This window comes from Macrotis lagotis, chromosome 2 (assembly GCF_037893015.1).
Source record: "Macrotis lagotis isolate mMagLag1 chromosome 2, bilby.v1.9.chrom.fasta, whole genome shotgun sequence".
NCBI lineage: Eukaryota > Metazoa > Chordata > Mammalia > Peramelemorphia > Peramelidae > Macrotis > Macrotis lagotis.
The window spans coordinates 249,267,131-249,286,915 of record NC_133659.1 but is presented as its reverse complement, the minus strand read 5'-3'; the positions used below and the strand labels follow the sequence as shown (position 1 = coordinate 249,286,915).

Below are 19,785 nucleotides of genomic sequence, written 5' to 3'. Positions count from 1 at the left end.
CGGGACCGCTCTCCCGTAAGACCACTTCCGGCCTCCCCCCCCCCGCAGGCTTCCGGACTGGTACCGAGGAAGACGGTTCGGATCCGGTTCTGAGTTTCAATTGGCCGTGGGACCGAACTTACCGGTCAGGTGACTATGAAAGTAGCTTTCTGACCGTTCTTTAAGACTGAATTCCCGCTAGGCAGCCGCGTAGTGGAAGTCCTCCCCACAGCGAAGGGAGGGAAAGGACAAAGCCAGAGGCCTCCAGGCCTCCTCTGGGGATGGAGCACGCGGGCCTGGGCGTGGGGGAGGCGCCCAGTGCCCCTGGTTGCGAGATTCCAGCCCGGAATCCCCTCTGGCTGGTGCGAGGATGCTCCGTTCAAGTCCTGCCTTTCCTCTTCAGTTATCCTCACAGCAATGCAAAGTGCCACTTGATGTACTGCCCCAATTGCTATTTTGCTCTGTAATTGGAAATTTGCCTTTCATCCGATATTTGTTGATTCAGAATAAACAATTTAATTAAAACAAAAACAATCCCTTTCTCACCTCTCCTCAAGAGGATTTTAAAAATTAAATTTTATTTTTTCAAATACCTGCAGAAAGCAAAAAACACAACAACCTTGTTACAAATTATGTGTAGTCAACCAAAATTTTCTCATTGGCATATATGTATTTCTACCTGTACAATTCATTTCCTCTCTATTCTTTTTCCTTTGGGGACTTTTCCAAGTCTTTTGATCTTTCCTCAAAACTTCCAAGTCTTCACTCCAGCCTTTGAGCCATTCTCCATTAGTTTCCTCTTATCCCTTCTTTCTCTTCTCATATCCCTTGTATTCCTTCTGCTATCATCTCCTCCACCTCTCTCCACATAAAGAGGCTATCTGTTTCTACCTGCTCAAGAGATTATTTTCCATCCCATCTCTTCCAACAGACCGCTCCTCTGTCATATCCACTGTCACTCGTTTTCAATTTCTTTGTCTACTTATTCCCAAGTTCCTACAAATATGCTTATGGTTCCCCTGTCCTCTTTTTTTTTAGGTTTTTTTTTTTAGGCTTTTGCAAGGCAAATGGGGTTAAGTGGCTTGCCCAAGGCCACACAGCTAGGTAATTATTAAGTGTCTGAGACCAGATTTGAACCCAGGTACTCCTGACTCCAAGGCCGGTGCTTTATCCACTTCGCCACCTAGCCGCCCCAAAGAAAGACAACTTTTTTTTTTTTAGATTTTTTGCAAGGGCAAATGGGGTTAAGTGGCTTGCCCAAGGCCACATGGCTAAGTAATTATTAAGTGTCTGAGACCAGATTTGAACCCAGGTACTCCTGACTCCAGGGCCAGTGCTTTATCTACTGCGCCACCTAGCCACCCCTCCCCTGTCCTCTTAAAAAAAAATCTTCATTTAATTCTTTCATCTCTGTTATTATTCTGTATCTCATTTCATCCTTTTTTCAAGATTATCTAAACAACGACAGAATCATCCCAAGTCCCCCATTTAATTAGTCCTCCTATATAAACCCTGGTGATGAAAAAAGTTCTAAGAAGTTCCATATATATCATTTTCCCATTTATGATTTTAAATAGTTTAACTTTAAGTCCCTTTTGTCTGCCTTTTTATGCTGTGTTTGTGTGTCATACTTTCTACTTGGCTATGGTTTTTCCTTTAGAAACGCCCCCTATAGGATTAAATTAAGTTTTGCTGGGGAGGTTATTCTTTGTTGTAAACCTAGATTTTTTTTACCTTCAGGAATATCTCTATTTCAAGCTCTCTTCTTCTTTCAATTGATGATTAATCCTGTCTTCTCTTGTGTGATCCTGATTGTGACTCCTTTGTACTTAACTTCTTTCTGGTTGCTGCAGTACTTTTTCCTTGACATAAAAGCTCTGGATTTTGACTATAATATTCTTGGGAGTTTTTATTTTCAAGATTCTTTTTGGAGGCAATTAATAGATTCTTTCAATTTCTACTTTGCCCTTTGATTTTGAAAGATCTTCATAGTTTTCCTTCATTATTCTTATAAAATTTGTTTTTCCAACTACATATAATGGTAGTTTTTATACCAATCATTTTTGCAAGATTTTGAGTTTTACAGTTTCTCTCTCTCTCTCTCTCTCCCCCTACCCCTCCCTAAGAGAAAGCAATTTGATACAGGCTTTACACTTGTAACCATATTGAACATGGTTATGAGAGAAGAATCAGATCCCAAAAGAAAAAAAGAAAACATTGGCACTAAGTGTCAGGGACCAAGAGGCCCCATGGCAGGAACTAAGACATGATAAACGAGCACTGCGAAACCTCAAACAAATTCCAGGAAAGGGGCCTCACCCTCCGTTACCAAGAACAACCTGACCGCAGAATATCCCTTCTCACAGGCCAAGGCACGCCAACTCCACCCCGAAACTGACTTCCTTGTTCCTTCTCTACAGTATATAAGCATGAACTTTTTCTCAATAAACTCAGACCTTATCCACCACCCTTGGGTCTCACTCTCCTTATTCTCACCCATTCCTTTTCAGGCTGGGTCCTCCTCGACACCCCACTTTGCTGTCCTGTGGGTCGGGGCAAGTGGCGCCCAACGTGGGGCCCAAGGCACAGACTCTCGCCAAGCAGACCCCGTGAAGAAGAATCATCGCGACCCCCTCTGATCACTCCGGAGAGCCCCACGAACAGGTAAGTGACGTCTGCCTCATTCCTTTCTCATGGGTTCCAAGCTGTCTAAAGAACAGGTCTTTATACGGGACCTCAAACTGGCACTTAAGGACAGGGGAGTTAAAGTAAAGAAAAAGGATCTTGTTAGATTCTTCCTTTTTATAGATGAAGTATGCCCGTGGTTTCTGGTAACGGGACCTGAGATCCACCCAGGCAAATGGCAGAAAGTAGGAAGAGATCTTAATCAGAAATTGAAAATAGAAGGACCCGATGCTGTCCCTGTTACAGCCTTTTCTTACTGGGGTCTTATAAGAGACATAGTGGAAAGTGCCACCGGGGACCCCACAAAACAACAGCTTCTTTCAGTTGCGGAGTCCTGCCTCCGCCCTCTTTTGCGTACAGCCTCTATAAAGTCTTTGAAAGAAGAGGAAGCAAAACCTCCTAAAACTCCATCTAGATCTCCCTCAGTAGTTATTGAAATCCCCCCAAGCAAATCCCTCTATCCTCCTCTCCCTTCTGAGATAACACCAGCAGAGGAGCCCATAATCTGCCCAGTATTTACAAGAAATAAGAATCTCCAGGCCGGTCCAGAGATGGACCCGGATTCAGAGCCGGACCCGGATTCAGAGCCTCTAGACCCAGGCGATGAGGCAGAACTTGAAGAAGAAGCTGCTAGATATAATAATCCAGACTGGCCCCTAGCCTCCGCTCCCCCTCCATACCTAACCGCCCCTGCCTTCCTGTCCCTGGGTCCTAATATGACCACACTCACTGAGGCGCGGGAGCAACTATCCGTGCAAGTAAAAGAACTCCGTGAGGTTTTAGACCTCCAAACGCAATATGCGCAGCTCTCCAGTGAGTTGTCTGCCCTACAGGATTCATTACAAAGGTCCCTTAAAATCCCCCTCTTAAAAAACCAGTTTAATTCGAAAACCAGAAGTGAAAGCAAAACAAAACAGAGACACTCTAAGGCGGGAGCTGCCACGAATCATAAAAAACAGATGGTGTTCCATGTCATGACAAGATCCCGCCAAGATGATAGTGATCCAGGTACAGGGGATATTGAGCCCCCCGAGTCCTCTCATAGTGAGGAGGAAGAGGAAGAGGAAGAGGAAGACAAGAAAGGGGAGGATGAGGGAGAAGAAGCAGATAGCCGAGGGAGGCAAAAATCACAGGAATACAGAAAAATCCATTTCAAGACTCTGAAAGACCTACATGCAGCCATTAAGGCTTACGGGCCTAATGCCCCCTTCACTCTCTCTGCGCTGGAAGCCATATCTCATGGGGGATATCTTTTACCCTCTGAATGGCTCAGTCGTCCAGGCAGTACTTACACGGGGACAGTTCCTCACCTGGAAGGCTGACTTTTTTGACCGCTGTCAAACTACTGCCACGGCCAATCTCAAGGCCTCAGAGCATGCTACTGCAAAGTGGTCATATGAAAAACTCACAGGGCAGGGCAAGTACGCTAGTGAAACCCGGCAGTGCCGTCTCCCGATCAGACTGCTTGCTCAGACAGCTAGTGCTGCCATTTCTGCCTGGCAGGCCCTTCCCAACACTGGCTCCCCTTTTGCACCCCTCAATAAAATCGTCCAAGGAAACCAGGAGGAATTCTCAGAATATGTAAGCAGGCTCCTGGAAGCCACAGAGAGGACCCTAGGGCAGGAAGCGGCTGATGACCAGCTTGTTAGATGCTTAGCCTACGAGAATGCCAATGCTGCTTGCCGCTCCATTTTACGGGGAAAATGGAGAGACAAAACCTTGGATGAAATGATAAGACTCTGTAGAGACATAGACCCCCTTACATCAAAAATGTTGCAGGCAGTTCATTTAGCTGTTGGGGCAGCCCTTAAGCACTCTGACCAATCTAAGACCTGTTTTAGGTGTGGCCAGGAAGGCCACTTTGCCCGCCAATGCCCAACTACCAACACCAACACAGGAGGTTTTTACCAAAAACCTAATCAACCACAGACCCTCTGCCCCAGATGTAGGAAAGGAAAGCACTGGGCCAACACCTGTCGATCCACCACCAACGCTGAAGGCCAACCCATTGTCCCGTTTCTGGGAAACGGCAAGAGGGGCCAGCCCCGGGCCCCTCAAACAATCCCCAACCCACAAGCCTTGGGGAACAGCTTGCCCGCCTGCCATTACGCAGAGCCACCACAGGGAGCGCAGGGGTGGACTTGTGTTCCTCCTCCTGTACAATATTAAACCCGGAGGATGGTCCCAGTACGATCCCCACTGGCGTCTATGCCCCCCCCCCTCAGGGATTCTTTTTTCTTATCATTGGCCGTGCCTCCTCCACCTTGGGCAGCCTTATCATCCACCCCTCTCTTGTAGACAATGATTATACGGGAGAAATTAGAATAATCGCATCCGCTCTTAATAATCCCATTACTATTCAGAAAGGACAACGCCTTGCCCAAGCACTCCCGCTCCCTCTGCAAACCCAATATCCAGCAGTTACACAAAGGAGGGGATCTTCCAACCCAGGGTCTTCAGATGTTTATTGGGCTCAAACCATTTCACGGGAACGCCCTACACTTAAATTGACCATTCAGGGCTGGATCTTTTCTGGCATACTAGATTCTGGGGCGGACTCCACAGTCCTCTCCAAAGAAAGTTGGCCGCCCTCCTGGCCCCTTCAGCCCTCTATGACCCACCTACAAGGAACAGGACAATCTCAAAATACCCTACAAAGTTCTCAATGGCTCCCCTGGAAAGATGAGGAAGGAAATGTAGGTACTGTTCAACCCTATGTAGTCCCTGGCCTCCCTGTTAATCTCTGGGGAAGAGACATTCTCTCCCAAATGGGAATCATTATGTTCAGCCCTAATTTTACAGTAACCAGCCAGATGCTTGCTCAAGGGTTTCTCCCTGGACAAGGCCTTGGAAAAGAAAAGCAAGGCCAACTGCTCCCTTTGCAAATTACAGGAAAAACAGGGCGCTCAGGATTAGGGTTTGAAAACCATTTTTTATAAGGGCCACTGGTCCCCCTGCACTACAGGCGGAAAAAATATCATGGAAAGACGACCATCCCGTCTGGATTGACCAGTGGCCCCTTCCTAAGCTAAATTGGATGCAGCCTTTAGATTAGTGCAGGAACAACTAGATGCAGGACACATCGAACCTTCTGTGTCCCCCTGGAACACTCCCATTTTTGTCATCCGAAAACGCTCAGGTAAATGGTGACTTTTACATGACCTCAGAGCGGTTAATCAAACAATGATCCCCATGGGGGCAATGCAACCTGGTCTTCCCTCGCCTGTAGCCATCCCTGAAGGTTTTACTAAGGTAGTTATTGACCTCAAAGATTGTTTTTTCTCAATCCCTCTCCATCCCACTGACTGCAAACGCTTTGCCTTTAGCCTACCCATCACACCAATTGCCATGGCCCATTCCCACGCTTTCAATGGAAAGTCTTACCCCAGGGCATGACCAATAGCCCTACACTCTGCCAAAAGTACGTAGCCCAGACTATTGACCCCTTTAAGATGCAATATCCCTCACTCTATATCATCCATTATATGGATGATATCCTCCTTGCGGGACCTACGGAAAAGGAATTGGTAACTATCTCTCAGAAACTTATAGAGGCACTAGAAAAAAGAGGACTCCGGATCTCCCCGGAAAAAGTTCAGACCCGACCCCCCCAGTTATTTCTTGGATTTGAACTTTTCACTAACAAAATCTTGACCCAGAAAGCCCATATTCGTATTGATCATTTGAATTCCCTCAATGATTTTCAGAAATTACTAGGAGACATCAATTGGCTCCGACCCTATTTAAAACTAACAACGGGGGAATTAAAGCCATTATTTGACATCTAAAGGGAGACCCGGAGCCCACCTCCCCACGCTCCTTGACACCAGAAGCCCGCTCAGCCCTGATGCTAGTCGAGCAAGCCATAAAAACCCAACACATAGGATATTACAGCCCTGAAAAGCCTCTCTGGCTTTTGCTCTTTCCCACAAATCTCTCTCCCACTGGCCTGCTTTGGCAAAATCATCCGCTTTTCTGGATACACATGCCAGCCACCCCCACCAAAATTCTCCCATCATACCCACACCTTACTGCTGACCTCCTTAAAGGAGGAAGAGAAGCTGCAGTAAGACTCTTTGGCAAAGAACCTGATCGCATCATTTGCCCATACACAGCATCACAAATATTGGCTCCTATTAAACGATGATGACTGGGCTGTGAGCTGTATCTCATTCCCGGGGGTAGACAATCACTACCCCCCTGACAAACTTATTCAGTTCCTGCAAATAACACCTGTAGTCTTCCCCAAAATAACTAAAAGGGCACCCCTCAAGGAGGCCCATCTCATCTTCACAGATGGCTCAGCATCTGGGAAAGCTGCAGTGAGCGTAAATGGGAAGATCACCTCCCTCACCTTCCCATACACCTCAGCACAACTTGTAGAGCTTGCTGCGATCATCTGGGCTTTTGAGGCAGTCCCTGATCCTTTAAATCTGTACACAGATAGTGCCTACGTTGCCCACTCGGTACCCCTTTTAGAAACTGTCCCTTATATACGACCATCTACCAATGCCTCCCCTCTCTTTGCCAAGTTACAGTCACTCATACTTTCAAGAAGTCAACCCTTTTTCATTGGTCACATTTGCGCCCATTCCAATCTTCCGGGCCCCCTATCGAAAGGAAATGCACAAGTAGACCGTTTGACCCAGGAAGTCCTAGCAGCACTTTCTCTGAATCCCCTAGAGGCAGCAACACAGGCTCATAAGCTACACCACCTAAACTCATAGACGCTCAGACTCAAGTATAATATAACCAGGGAACAAGCAAGACAAATTGTTAAGCAGTGTCCAGGGTGTCTTGTCCTACTCCCAGAGCCACACCTCGGCGTCAACCCCTGGGGGTTGGTTCCTGGTGAAGTCTGGCAGATGGATGTCACCCACTATGCGCCTTTTGGAAAGCTTAAGTACATCCATGTTTCTGTCGACACCTTCAGTGGGTTTATTTTTGCCACCCCCCAGAGCGGTGAAGCTACCCACCATGTTATTAACCATGTTCTGGCCACTTTGGCCACACTCCCCAACCCTAAGATTATTAAAACAGACAATGGCCCCGGGTATGCAAGCGCCTCCTTCCGTAACTTCTGTCAGAGTCTAGGTATCAAACATATTACAGGAATTCCCTACAACCCTCAAGGACAGGGCATTGTAGAAAGAGCCCACCAAACGCTCAAGAATATGATTACCAAGCTGCAAAGAGGTTCGGAGGCGCTCTACCCCAAGGCCAATAATGCCAAAGCCATTCTTAACCATGCCCTCTTTGTCCTAAATTTCCTCTCCCTTGATGCTACTACCAAATCAGCAGCCGATCGCCTTTGGCATCCCACTACCGAACACAACTATGCACAGGCTATGTGGAGAGATCCCATCTCCAACAAATGGCAAGGACCTGACCCAGTCCTTATCTGGGGTAAAGGACATGCCTGTATTTATGATTCATCAGCTCAAAATGCTAGATAGCTACCCGAGCGTCTAGTAAAATTACATAATCCACCCAGGGAACCCCCTGAGAAATCTCCCTCTGTGCTCTCTTGTAGATAAAAGATCTAGCATGAAGGCACTCATCCTATGCCTGCTCCTTCCGCTGTCCTGCTCATACCAACTACTTAACTACACTTGGTCAGTCGAAGACGCTCAAGGATTCCGCATCTGGAGTACCTCGAAAGTTGACTCCACGACACCCTGGCTTCCCCTGTACCCAGATCTTTGTCGATTATCCGAATGGAACAGTGGATGGGACGCAGTATGGGGGTCCAATGATCGCATGGCAGGCTGTGGCTCTCAAGATAGAAAGGAGAGGCTTGGGACCCTCTCCTTTTATGTTTGCCCGGGATACCATCGCTCATCAGCCCCACAATGCGGTAGAACGGGGGACTTCTATTGTAAAGAATGGGATTGTGAGACGACAGGAACTGGGTACTGGATCACGAACTCAAAATCAGATTTCATTTCCGTAACTACCAACTATACTACCCGCATTTGTAATTCATATAGATGTGACCCCCTGTCCCTCCCCTCTTGCAAAAAGAATCAATGGTGTAACCCCCTAAAAATCCAGTTCACGACAGAAGGTAAAAGGGTGTCTGGATGGGGGAAAGAATACACCTGGGGACTCAGATTGTACAAGGAAGGATATGATGAGGGTCTAATATTTACCATAAAGCTCACTCAAACCATCCCCACACCCCCCCAACCGGTGGCCATTGGGCCTAATGCTAACATCTATAATACCAGACCCTTGGACCAACCTACTCCAGCACCCCCGTCTCCCTCGACACCATCCCCTATAGACCCACCCTCCCTGCTAGCGATCCCTCTACTGCCCATACCATACTTACTCTCATTAATGCCTCTGTACAAGCTTTGACCCAGATATAGAATTCTTCATTGGAGGAATGCTGGATCTGCTATTCCCCTTCCCCGCCCTTCTATGAAGGTATTGCTCAATTTGGGAACATCACACACGATCTCAGATGGGGCACTGGGGAATCCCAAGGCCTCACTCTTGCAAAAATCTCCGGTCAGGAAAATTGTCTCCTTGGCTCACATATGCTCCCCCCTCTTCAGCTAGACACAGTATGTAACCAAAGTACCCTTATTAATACTTCCTATAGATATGCTGTAGCCCCTCCTAATACCTATCTTGCCTGCTCGTCAGGACTAACCACCTTTGTGTACACCAAACAATTCCTTGAGAAAAAGGACTATTGTGTCCTTGTCTCTCTTTTTCCTTACCTAACTGTCCACTACCCGGAGGAATTCCTCCAATTTTGGGAACATGGAAGAGGTACCCTTATCAGAGAAAAAAGAGAACCCCTGACAGCAGTCACACTTGCAGTCCTGATTGGACTTGGGTTTGTTGGCTCTGGTGCAGGTATTGCCTCCTTAGTCTCCTCCAATGCACAGTACACCCAGCTTAGCGCCGCCATTGATAAGGATCTCTCAGAACTTCAAGCAGGTTTAGAACACCTGAAAGACTGTCGCCTCCTTAGCTGAAGTGGTGTTACAGAATAGACGCGGCCTTGACTTATTGTTTTTACGACGGGGGGGGACTCTGTGCGGCACTCAAAGAAGAATGTTGCTTCTACAAAGACAAACTTGGCCTGGTAGAAGACAGTCTGCAGAAGGTTAAAGACAGCCTGGAAAGGTGCAAGAGGGAGAGAGAGCAGAAGGAGGCATGGTATAAAAATTGGTTTTCCACATCCCCCTGGCTCTCTACTCTGCTCCCAAGCCTTCTAGGCCCGTTAATTGGCTTCCTAATTCTAATTTCTTCTGGACCATGGGCCTTCAGAAGACTGACCAACTTTATCAAATCCCAAATTGATTCAGCCCTTGGAAAACCAGTTTCGGTCTTATACCACCAATTGAAAAGCCAAGGGTCCTGTGAGGACCTCCAAATGGAACCCTTGAGGTTCGCTGCTCTTACACCTCGCCCACCTTGGTATGCACGCATCTGCCCAAGGAAAGGCACCACCCAGGACTAAACCCCCTAAGGGCTGCAGTGATACCCAATGACGGGATTTAGTGCGACCCCATGACTTGGGAACATCAGATCCTACAGGAGATAACAAGGACCTCTCTAAGGTCCCCTCCTGGTCACAGATACCAAGCATGAAAAACAAGTTGCACAGCCTAAGACAGGGATCCTGCCCATAAATTTAAAACAAAAAAGGGGGACATGTCAGGGGCCAAGAGGCCCCATGGCAGGAACTAAGACATGATAAACGAGCATTGCGAAACCTCAAACCAATTCCAGGAAAGGGGCCTCACCCTCCATTACCAAGAACAACCTGACCGCAGAATATCCCTTCTCACAGGCCAAGGCATGCCAACTCCACCCCCAAGCTGACTTCTTTGTTCCTTCTCTACAGTATATAAGCATGAACTTTTTCTCAATAAACTCAGACCTTATCCACCACCCTTGGGTCTCACTCTCCTTATTCTCACCCATTCCTTTTCAGGCTGGGTCCTCCTTGACACCCCACTTTGCTGTCCCGCGGGTCGGGACAACTAAGAAAATTATATAATACATAAGACAACATTTAAAAATTGAAAATAATAAGTTTTGTTCTTCATTTAAACTCCACAATTCCTTTTCTGGATATGGATGGTATTTTCTATCACAAGTTCCTTAAAATTGTCTTTGTCCTATTGAAATGGGCAAGTCTATCATGGTTGATCATTCCTCCATGTTGTTTAGGTGTATAATGTTCTGGTTCTGCTCATTTCACTTCATATCAATTCATGCAAGTCTTTCCAGGTTTTTTGAAATCCTGTCCCTCATTTCTTTTAGTAAAATAGTTCAATCTAACTTCTGATTCCTAACTGTTTCTTATCACAACAGGGGAATGGGACCCCAAAATCTATACCCCAACTTTAAGGGGAAAGGCTTGAACCTTTTCCCACCTAATACCAAAAAAATTAGAAATTGGCTCTTGTATGTCTACAGAAGTTGGCTCCAGCACCCCTTTGTACCCCTTTGCATGAAAGAATCAGATCTCAGAAAACTAGGTCAAATCAATATCATCAAAATTATTAGGGATACATATAAAATTCTAAATTTGTAGTCAAAATATCAACTTTATAAAATGAGATGAGAGATCTATGAATAAACAATTCCTGTGAGAAATTAATATGTCATTACAGGTCATTTTGTATTTAGATAGAAGCTATAGGGCAAACGACAGAAATCTGACAGAAATGGGAAGACTAAGGTTCAGCTCCTTCCTCTGACACATGCTGGCTGTGTCACCCCTGACAAGTCCCTTAACTCTCAATATCCACTACAGCTTTCTAGCAGAACAGTTGTCAGTCTACATTGCATTGCATTGGTAGAAGGAGTTTTCCTGGAAGTTCCCTATACCATTTTTCAAAACCCAGAATAAAGGGTGTAGTAATTGGGTTATACTCTGCTTAGGGCAGATCATGTGTGGAAGACCATGTTTCAGGAATCATTTTTCGGGAAGGATTAGGTTGAGCTGGAGTGACTCTAGAAAGAAGTAAACAGACTAGCCAGAGTCTTGGAGAACCTATTGAAAGAGAGAGATGTTTTAGACTAGAGAAGGTAAGATTTAGAAAGGGGTTGAGAATATAGAAAGGATAGCAATTTGGTTGCTAAGGGATATTAGGGCAAAGGTCACCACCTGTTTCACCAGATCCACTTCTCACCTGTTCATCATCTCCCAAGGTGAGCTGCATGGATTCTGACAAGCAACTAGGAGCCTGGAGCTGAGGGTGGGGGAGGCCAGAGAGCAGAATGAAAGTAGCTCCTTTTACTGTCCAGAGGAAGTGCAGATACAAGAGAAATGACCATAATTAAGGTAGACATTTCAGTCAGAGTGCACACTAGCCTTAGTAGAGGGCTTCTGTACATCAAATGCCCTGGATTTCCCCAGTCAATGGAAACCAATTGGGTTCAGACGGTTTGAAATAGCAAGTTGAAACAGACACTCAGCTAAAAGAGCTGAATGCTATTCTGAGGAATTACCAGCAGAGGACAGAAAAGACCAGCTCAACTGGAAGACTGGAGCCCAGAAGACAACTCTTCTCCACCACCCCCCACTAGCTCAGTAACACCTCTTGCAACCTGAAGACTTGACTAGAGGCTTTCTGCAATACCTACTGTATCACCCTCTGTTTATATCTCCTGGTTGTTTATAATGGTTGTCCCCCTATGTCCAGAATGCACTCTCTTCTCATCTCTGCTTCCTGCCTTCTCTAGTTTCCTTGAAGTTCCAACTAAAATGCCAGGAAGTCTTTCCAATCACTTTTCCTTCTAACATCTTCCCTCTGTTGATTATATCCTGTAGGTTGTAAGTTCCTCAAGGCTAAGGACTGTTTTTTGTCTTTTTTTTTTTTTTTTGGATTCCCAGAACAGGGTGGACACCTAATAAATGCTTCTTAACTGATATACTATGTCTGCTAATTGGGTATCCCCTGTCTTGAACCTTCTTTTGTTTTCCCTTTATACAACTTCCTTTGGTGATCTCATCAGTTTCCATGGATTCAATTATTCTTTCTACAGCTATTGAAACATGTTGAACTCCATGTCCCATAGATATGTTAAACTCAGCATGGTCCGATGTGAATATATCTTTCCCCCAAAATGTTGCTCTCTTCTGAATTTCTCTGAATACCACCATCCTTCTGGTCACCCAGGTGCACAATTCTCATCTTCTACTCATTCACACACTATTTCCAATCTATTGACAATGCTGTTGATTCTATCTTAATAACATCTCTTATAAATGGCTCCTTCCCTCATCTGATACTCCCATTACCCTGGTGCAAACTCTTATCACCTCAATTCTGGATTATTTCAATAGCCTTGTACTTGACTTCTGCCTCAAGTCTCTTCTTACTTTTAATTTATTCTCCACTTCATGCAGTGAGGGGGTGGCAGATGAAGCAGGTGAAACTTCACCTCTGATCAGAGATGAGGTTCAGCTCTGCTTCACCTGCTGACCCTCACCACATGCCCCTGTCTCCACTCAGCTATCACAGTGATCTTCCTAAAGGTTAGGCCTGGCTCTGCCACTCCCCTAATCAATAAATTCCAATGACTCCCTACTGCTTTCAAGATCTGCTTCTTAACCTCACCCCTATGGCTACTGGGCTTACATGTTCAGAGGATATTCAGCCCTGAAGATTTCTCCCTTTCTCTGACATCTCTTAATGCTTTGCTCCATGAACCCTCAACTATAAATCTCCATCGGGAAGAATTAGCTTCTGTTTTATTGGGAAAAAAATTTAATACTCTAGATCTGTTTCCTTACCAAGTTTTTGTCTTCTTGGTTCCCAGGTTCACCATTAGCATTCAAGTAAACAGAGTTAACACAGATTTTAAAATGGCCAAGTGCTGACAAAAATGATTAAAATAATATGTTTATCTAAAATGGCACTCTAAAAAATCATATTCTCCTACTATAAGTGGGGAGAGAGGTATCAAGAACTGGTGAACTCCCTTCTTTCCATTTACCTATTAGGAAACAGGTAAATCAAGGGTCTTTGCCCCCAAGGAAACAGAGAATTAGCCATATTCCCTGTTCCCGAATCTTTGATAGTTTGTGGCCAGTTTGGTAACTCTGTTCTTAGCTCTTAATTGCCTTCATGACTGGGAACAGTGATACCTAACATTGTTGAACTCAACTGTGATCAACAATAGTCTATCAATAAACATTTATTTATTTTTTAGTTTGGGGTTTTTTTTTTTTTAGTTTTTTAAGTCATTGGGGTTAAGTGGCCTGCCCAAGGCCACACAGCTAGGTAATTATTAAGTGTCTGAGGATGGATTTGAACTCAGATACTCCTGACTCCAGGGCCAGTGCTCTATCCACTTCGACACCTAGCTGCCCCCAATAAACATTTATCAAGAGCCTATTAGGTATCAATAATTGCAGAAGCAAAATACAGTCCCTGTCCTCGAGGAGCTTACAGTCTGATGATGGTAAAGTTCAATAAAGAGATTCAATATAGAAGAGAAGGATTCTGGGAAAATAGAAATTCCAAGCTCACCAGATTTCCTCCACAAACTAGAAAGAACATCAGCTCAGGATGATGTAGAGAAGCAAAGATAAACAAGAATTGGGGGTGGAGCAGCGGTCCTCCTGGGACGTGGGAAAAAACCTCAGGAATGACCCAGAAATGAAGATCTGGCCCAAATGAAATACAGACACTTCCAGACCATCTCAGCTTGGGAGGCAACCTTAGCCTTAGCCTTAGCCTTGTCTACAGGAACTTTTAGCTCATGGACAGAGTTGGGGGGCTGGGGTGGATTAAAGGGCCTTCTGTTGCCCAGGAATGCCAGGCCCAGCTGTGCATTTTCCCAGGCTGCTGCTGATAGTGAGAAGGAACTAGGGCTCTAGATGAGTGCAGTGGCAGAGGTGGGAACACTGCTCTTACAAGAAAGTTTAGGCCTGTGTTTCCATTCCAGGTCAGAAGGGGTATTTGAAGGTTGTAGCTGTTTGGGGGAGGGTGGGTCTCTGTAGGAAGCATTTGAGCATGGTGTGGCTGTGTGCTCTAGCTGTGGCTTGAGGGTGGAGAGGAGTGCTGAGGTTGCTCCCCTGCAGAAAATAATAGTAAGAAGGACTTGAGGCTTGGGGCACTATTTCCCATACCCCAGGACTAGAACTGATTATAATAAGCTAGAGATAAAATAAAATTAAAATTCAAGTGAGTAAGCAAAGGAGAAAGAATACAACCATACACAGCTACTATGGAGTAAGAGATGATCTGGTTTCATATTCAGAGGAAGATAATAAGGTTAAAAAAAAACACTCCTATCCCAAAGAGCAATGTCACATGCTGAAAAAGAGTTCTTGGAAGAACCTAAAAAGCACTTTAAAAATCAAATAAGAGAGAAGGAAAAATTATGAAAAAAAAAGAGCAATCCAAGAGAACTAAGAAAAAATTATGAAAAGAAAATCAACTAACTAGAAAAAAGAGATCCAGAATCTTCTTGTTTGTTTGTTTTATAAGGCAATGGGGTTAAGTGACTTGCCCAAGATCACATAGCTAGGTAATTATTAAGTGTCTGAGGCTAGATTTGAACTCAGGTTCTCCTGACTCCAGGGCTGGTGCTCTAGCCTCTGAACCACCTAGCTGCCCCTGAGATCCAGAATCTTAAGGAAGAAAACAACTGCTTGAAAACTAGAATTGGGCAAAGGAAAGTTAATGACATTACAAGACACAAGAAATAATAAAACAAAATCAAAAGAATGAAAAAATAGAGAATATGAAACAGTTTAGAACAGACAATATAAGAATTATTGGACAGTCTCAAAGATATGATCAAAAAAAGACTCTTGGCACAATATATAATGATTATAAGAAATCATTAAAGAAAATTGCTCTGGAGGCAGCTAGTGTTAGGGAGGATAGAGCACCAGCCCTGGAGTCAGGAGGATCTGAGTTCAAATCCAACCTTAGACACTTAATTACTGAATTATGTGACCTTGGGCAAGTCATTGCCCCATTGCCTTGAAAAAAGAGAAAGAAAGAAAGAAAGAAAGAAAGAAAGAAAGAAAGAAAGAAAAGGAAGGAAGGAGGAAAGAAAGGAAGGAAGGAGGAAGGGAGGGAGGGAAGAAAGAAAGAAAGAAAGAAAGAAAGAAAGAAAGAAAGAAAGAAAGAAAGAAAGAAAGAAAGGAGGGAAGAAAGAAAGAAAGGAAAGAAAGGAAGGAAGGAAGGAAAGAAAGGAAAGAAAGAAAGAAAGAAAGAAAGAAAGGAGGGAAGAAAGAAAGAAAGGAAAGAAAGGAAGGAAGGAAGGAAAGAAAGGAAAGAAAGAAAGAAAGGAAGGAAGGAAGGAAGGAAGGAAGGAAGGAAGGAAGGAAGAAAGGAAGAAAGAAAGAAAAAGAAAGAAGGGAGGGAGGGAAGAAAGAAAGAAAAAAAGAAAGAAAGAAAGAAAGAAAGAAAGAAAGAAAGAAAGAAAGAAAGAAAGAAAAGAAAGAAAAAAGAAAAAGTTGCCCTGAAATTCTAGAACAAGAGGGTAAAGCAGAGATAGAAAAAAATTCACTGGTCACTACCTGAAGGTGATTGATCCTAGGATGAAAACCTCCAAAGAATATCATAATATTTGTATCAAAGCTCCCAGATTAAGGAGAAAATACTATGAACAACAAGAAAAACCTAAAAGACTATATAGATTTTGGAACACTATATTTTGAAGAGCAAAAACGTTGGGGTGGCAGCCAAAAATAACTTAACCAGCAAAATTTAGTATAATCCTGGAAGAAAATAGGAGAGATCTTTTCAGTCCCTTTGAGTTCTCCAGTCTCTCTTTTTCTTCTGGCTTCCAGGGTCATGAAAGAGGATGTATGAGATTCTAACCACTCTATGAGAAGAAATCAATATGTGATTATTCCCCTATTCCCAGCTTGTTGCAATTATTCTTGTTCTTCTTTCTAAAGTCTCTAGAAAGAGAGCATATTGTGGATGCGAGATAAACCATAATGATACATTATTGGATCCAGCATGAAGGGGAACAAAAAACAAGCCAATCTGGGTCTCCACTAGACAGGGTACAATCAATAGAGTATTGAGATTGTGCGCTAGACACTTTGGAGGTTAACAAGTGACTCAACACTGAAGGAATTGGTGCTTTGGTGTGATGCAGCAAACCCTTAATGGTCTTTGGTCCATACCCATCCCACCCCAAATTAATAACATTTGCTGGAGGAAAGCATGGCATATTGTTCAAAAAAGAAAGTCAATGTCCAGATCACTCCCTTCTTGTTTCTTGAAACATACCAAAATGATCCTCCTTCCCAAGTCTTTCCCTACTGTGGTAAACCATTTGCATATGACAATTATAACAAGGGTTCAGCTAAGTGAGCTGAGTCTTGGGCCCTCAGCTGCCTTTTAGGCTTTGTATTTCTTTTCCTAACTAAGCATAGGTGACCAGACAAATTCCAAGATGGACATGTCCAGTCTTGGAGTCAATCTCATCAGTTCAAGAAGCTGAGAGTATCTGCATCTTTCAGTTGGAGTTGACTTGCAGCAAATTTCTGCATTAGGGAGGATGACCAACAACAGGAGGATGAGTTTGACTTAGCAAATGACACAGATATTCTTTATATAGTGCAAGTTAAAGGTGTATAGTGCAAGTCAAAATACCTATTCAGCAGTTTCACTAATTGCTTCATGAATTGAAATTTAAGCCTTGGCTTCCCAGTAGAATGTAACAAAAGTTGTATTATTTTTATTGCTAATTTAAGTCTTTATAAGTTCATTAAAGGTTTGGGGGTTTTGTGAGTGTTTTCTGTAAAAGGAAATGTATAGATGTCCTCTATATCTGTTATAAATTACACATTAAACAGAGAACTGAGTCATATTTTTAAAACAAAAAGGCATTCTCCAATTGACAAATGGTCAAAGGATATGCAAAAGCAATTTACAGATGAGATCAAAGCAATCTATAGCCATATGAAAAAATTCTCTAAATCATTAATTATTAGAGAAATGCAAATTAAAGCTTCTCTGTGGTACCACCTTACACCTCTCAGACTAGCCAATATGACCAGAAAGGATAAATGATCATTGTTCGAAGGGCTGTGGGAAATCTGGGACACTATTACATTGTTGGTGGAGCTGTGAACTCATCCAACCTTTCTGGAGAGAAATTTGGAACTATGCCCAAAGGGCAACAAAAATGAGCATACCTTTTGACCTAGCAATACCACTACTGGGTCTATACCTTGAAGAGATCATATTTTTTTTTATTTTTTTATTTTTTGCAAGGCAATGGGGTTAAGCAGCTTGCCCAAGGACACACAGTTAGGTAATTATTAAGTGTCTGAGGTTGGATTTGAACTCAGGTACTCCTGACTCCAAGGCCAGTGCTCTATCCACTGCGCCACCTAGCCGCCCCTTGAAGAGATCATAAAAAAGGGTAAAAACATCACTTGTACAAAAATATTTATAGCAGCCCTGTTTGTGGTGGCAAAGAATTGGAAATCAAGTAAATGTCCTTCAGTTGGGGAATGGCTTAGCAAACTGTGGTATATGTATGTCATGGAACACTATTGTTCTATTAGAAACCAGGAGGGATGGGATTTCAGGGAAGCCTGGAGGGATTTGCATGAGCTGATGCTGAGTGAGATGAGCAGAACCAGAAAAACACTGTACACCCTAACAGCAACATGGGAGTGATGTTCAAGCTTGAAGGACTCGCTCATTCCATCAGTGCAACAATTGGGAACAATTTTGGGCTGTCTGCAAAGGAGAGTGCCATCTGTATCCAGATAAAGAGCCTTGGAATTTGAACAATGTTCAAGGACTATTCCCTTTAATTTAGGAAAAAAACAGATATCTTATTGTCTGATCTTGTTACCTCTTAGACTTTTTGTCTCTTCCTTAAGGATATGATTTCTCTCTCATCACACTCAATTTGGATCAATGTACAAGATGGAAACAAAGTAAAGACTGACAAATTGCTTTCAGTGGGGGGTGGGGGAAGGGAAGTAAGATTGGGGGGAAAATTGTAAAACAAATAATATCTTTAATAAAAATAAATTTTAAAAAATGTAAGAAAAAAAGGATAGTTTAGAGATAAAAACAAATAGCCTAGAAATAAGTCCTTGTTTTATAAACCTGCTCCCTTTCCCTCAATTAAAACAAAAAAGATACTAAAAAAACAATAAAATAAATTGCACATTAAGTATCATTCTATTTGGGGGGGGGATATTCTGGACATGAGACAAATATAACTTTTTTTTAAAATTTTTACAAGGCAATGGGGTTAAGTGGCTTGCCCAAGGCCACACAGCTAGGTAATTATTAAGTGTCCGAGGCCGCATTTGAACCCAGGTACTCCTGACTCCGGGGCCGGTGCTCTATCCACTGCGTCACCTAGCCACCCCTGACTAGACTCCATCATTTAAAAAGAAACAGGTTCACTCAATGAGGGGATCTGGCCCCTAAAGAATTTCTCTCTGGCTCATTACCACTCAACTTGGGGGCCTGAAGATAATCATTAAAGCTATATTTGTTGGAGTGGTTAGGTGGCACAGTGGATAGAGCACCGGCCCCGGAGTCAGGAGTACCTGGGTTCAAATCTGGCCTCGGACACTTAATAATTACCTAGCTGTGTGGCCTTGGGCAAGCCACTTAACCCCGTTTGCCTTGAAAAAACCTTAAAAAAAAGTCTAGTCTAGAGTTAACAGGGGAATTTTAGTGGAAGAGCAAAAGGTGAATGTTTCAGTACCCCTGGGCCCAGTAGTACTTGTTTTTGCTATACCATAGAGGTGGTCTACTTTCTGTTTCTTAGGATAACTGCTTCTTTAGTGAGAAGAGTTTTTAGGAATTGCTTTCTAGACTGAATTTAAATTTAATTTTTTTTAAAACACCAACAAATTTGTTTGATATACTAGATACCATCCAGCCCCCATAATTTAAGACCTGGAGAAGAATTTTTTTTTCAGACATGGGGAAGATCCAAGCTTATTCACTTAGTTGTATCACTTCACTTTCTATGTCCTCCTGGTAGGTTAATCAGCTAAGGAACTACAAGCATCAGAATTCTTCCAGATGCCATCTATTATAGATGTCCCTGATCAACATAGAATCCCTCAATCAACTTGATGAGATTACAGAGTATGAAACCATGTCAGATTTCCAGTTCTTAGACAAA

General features: G+C 43.6%; 1 protein-coding gene across 4 annotated transcripts; it reads left to right on the top strand.

Moving 5' to 3' along the window:
• Nucleotides 1–30: 30 nt before the first annotated feature.
• LOC141514685 (uncharacterized) lies at nucleotides 31–10,578 on the top strand. 4 transcript variants are annotated; one of them, XR_012476081.1, is made up of 3 exons: nucleotides 31–129; nucleotides 2,490–2,643; nucleotides 8,198–10,578. XR_012476081.1 is itself a non-coding variant. In XM_074225686.1 (2 exons), exon 2 carries the CDS (start codon nucleotides 2,673–2,675, stop codon nucleotides 3,984–3,986), a length of 1,314 nt encoding a protein of 437 aa, XP_074081787.1. In that variant the 5' UTR covers nucleotides 31–124; nucleotides 2,490–2,672; the 3' UTR covers nucleotides 3,987–4,662. The 4 variants fall into 4 exon arrangements, 2 of the variants coding, with proteins under 2 accessions (XP_074081787.1, XP_074081786.1); XR_012476082.1 differs by having other exon boundaries at nucleotides 8,159–10,578; XM_074225686.1 differs by lacking the exon at nucleotides 8,198–10,578 and having other exon boundaries at nucleotides 31–124; nucleotides 2,490–4,662.
• Nucleotides 10,579–19,785: the final 9,207 nt, after the last annotated feature.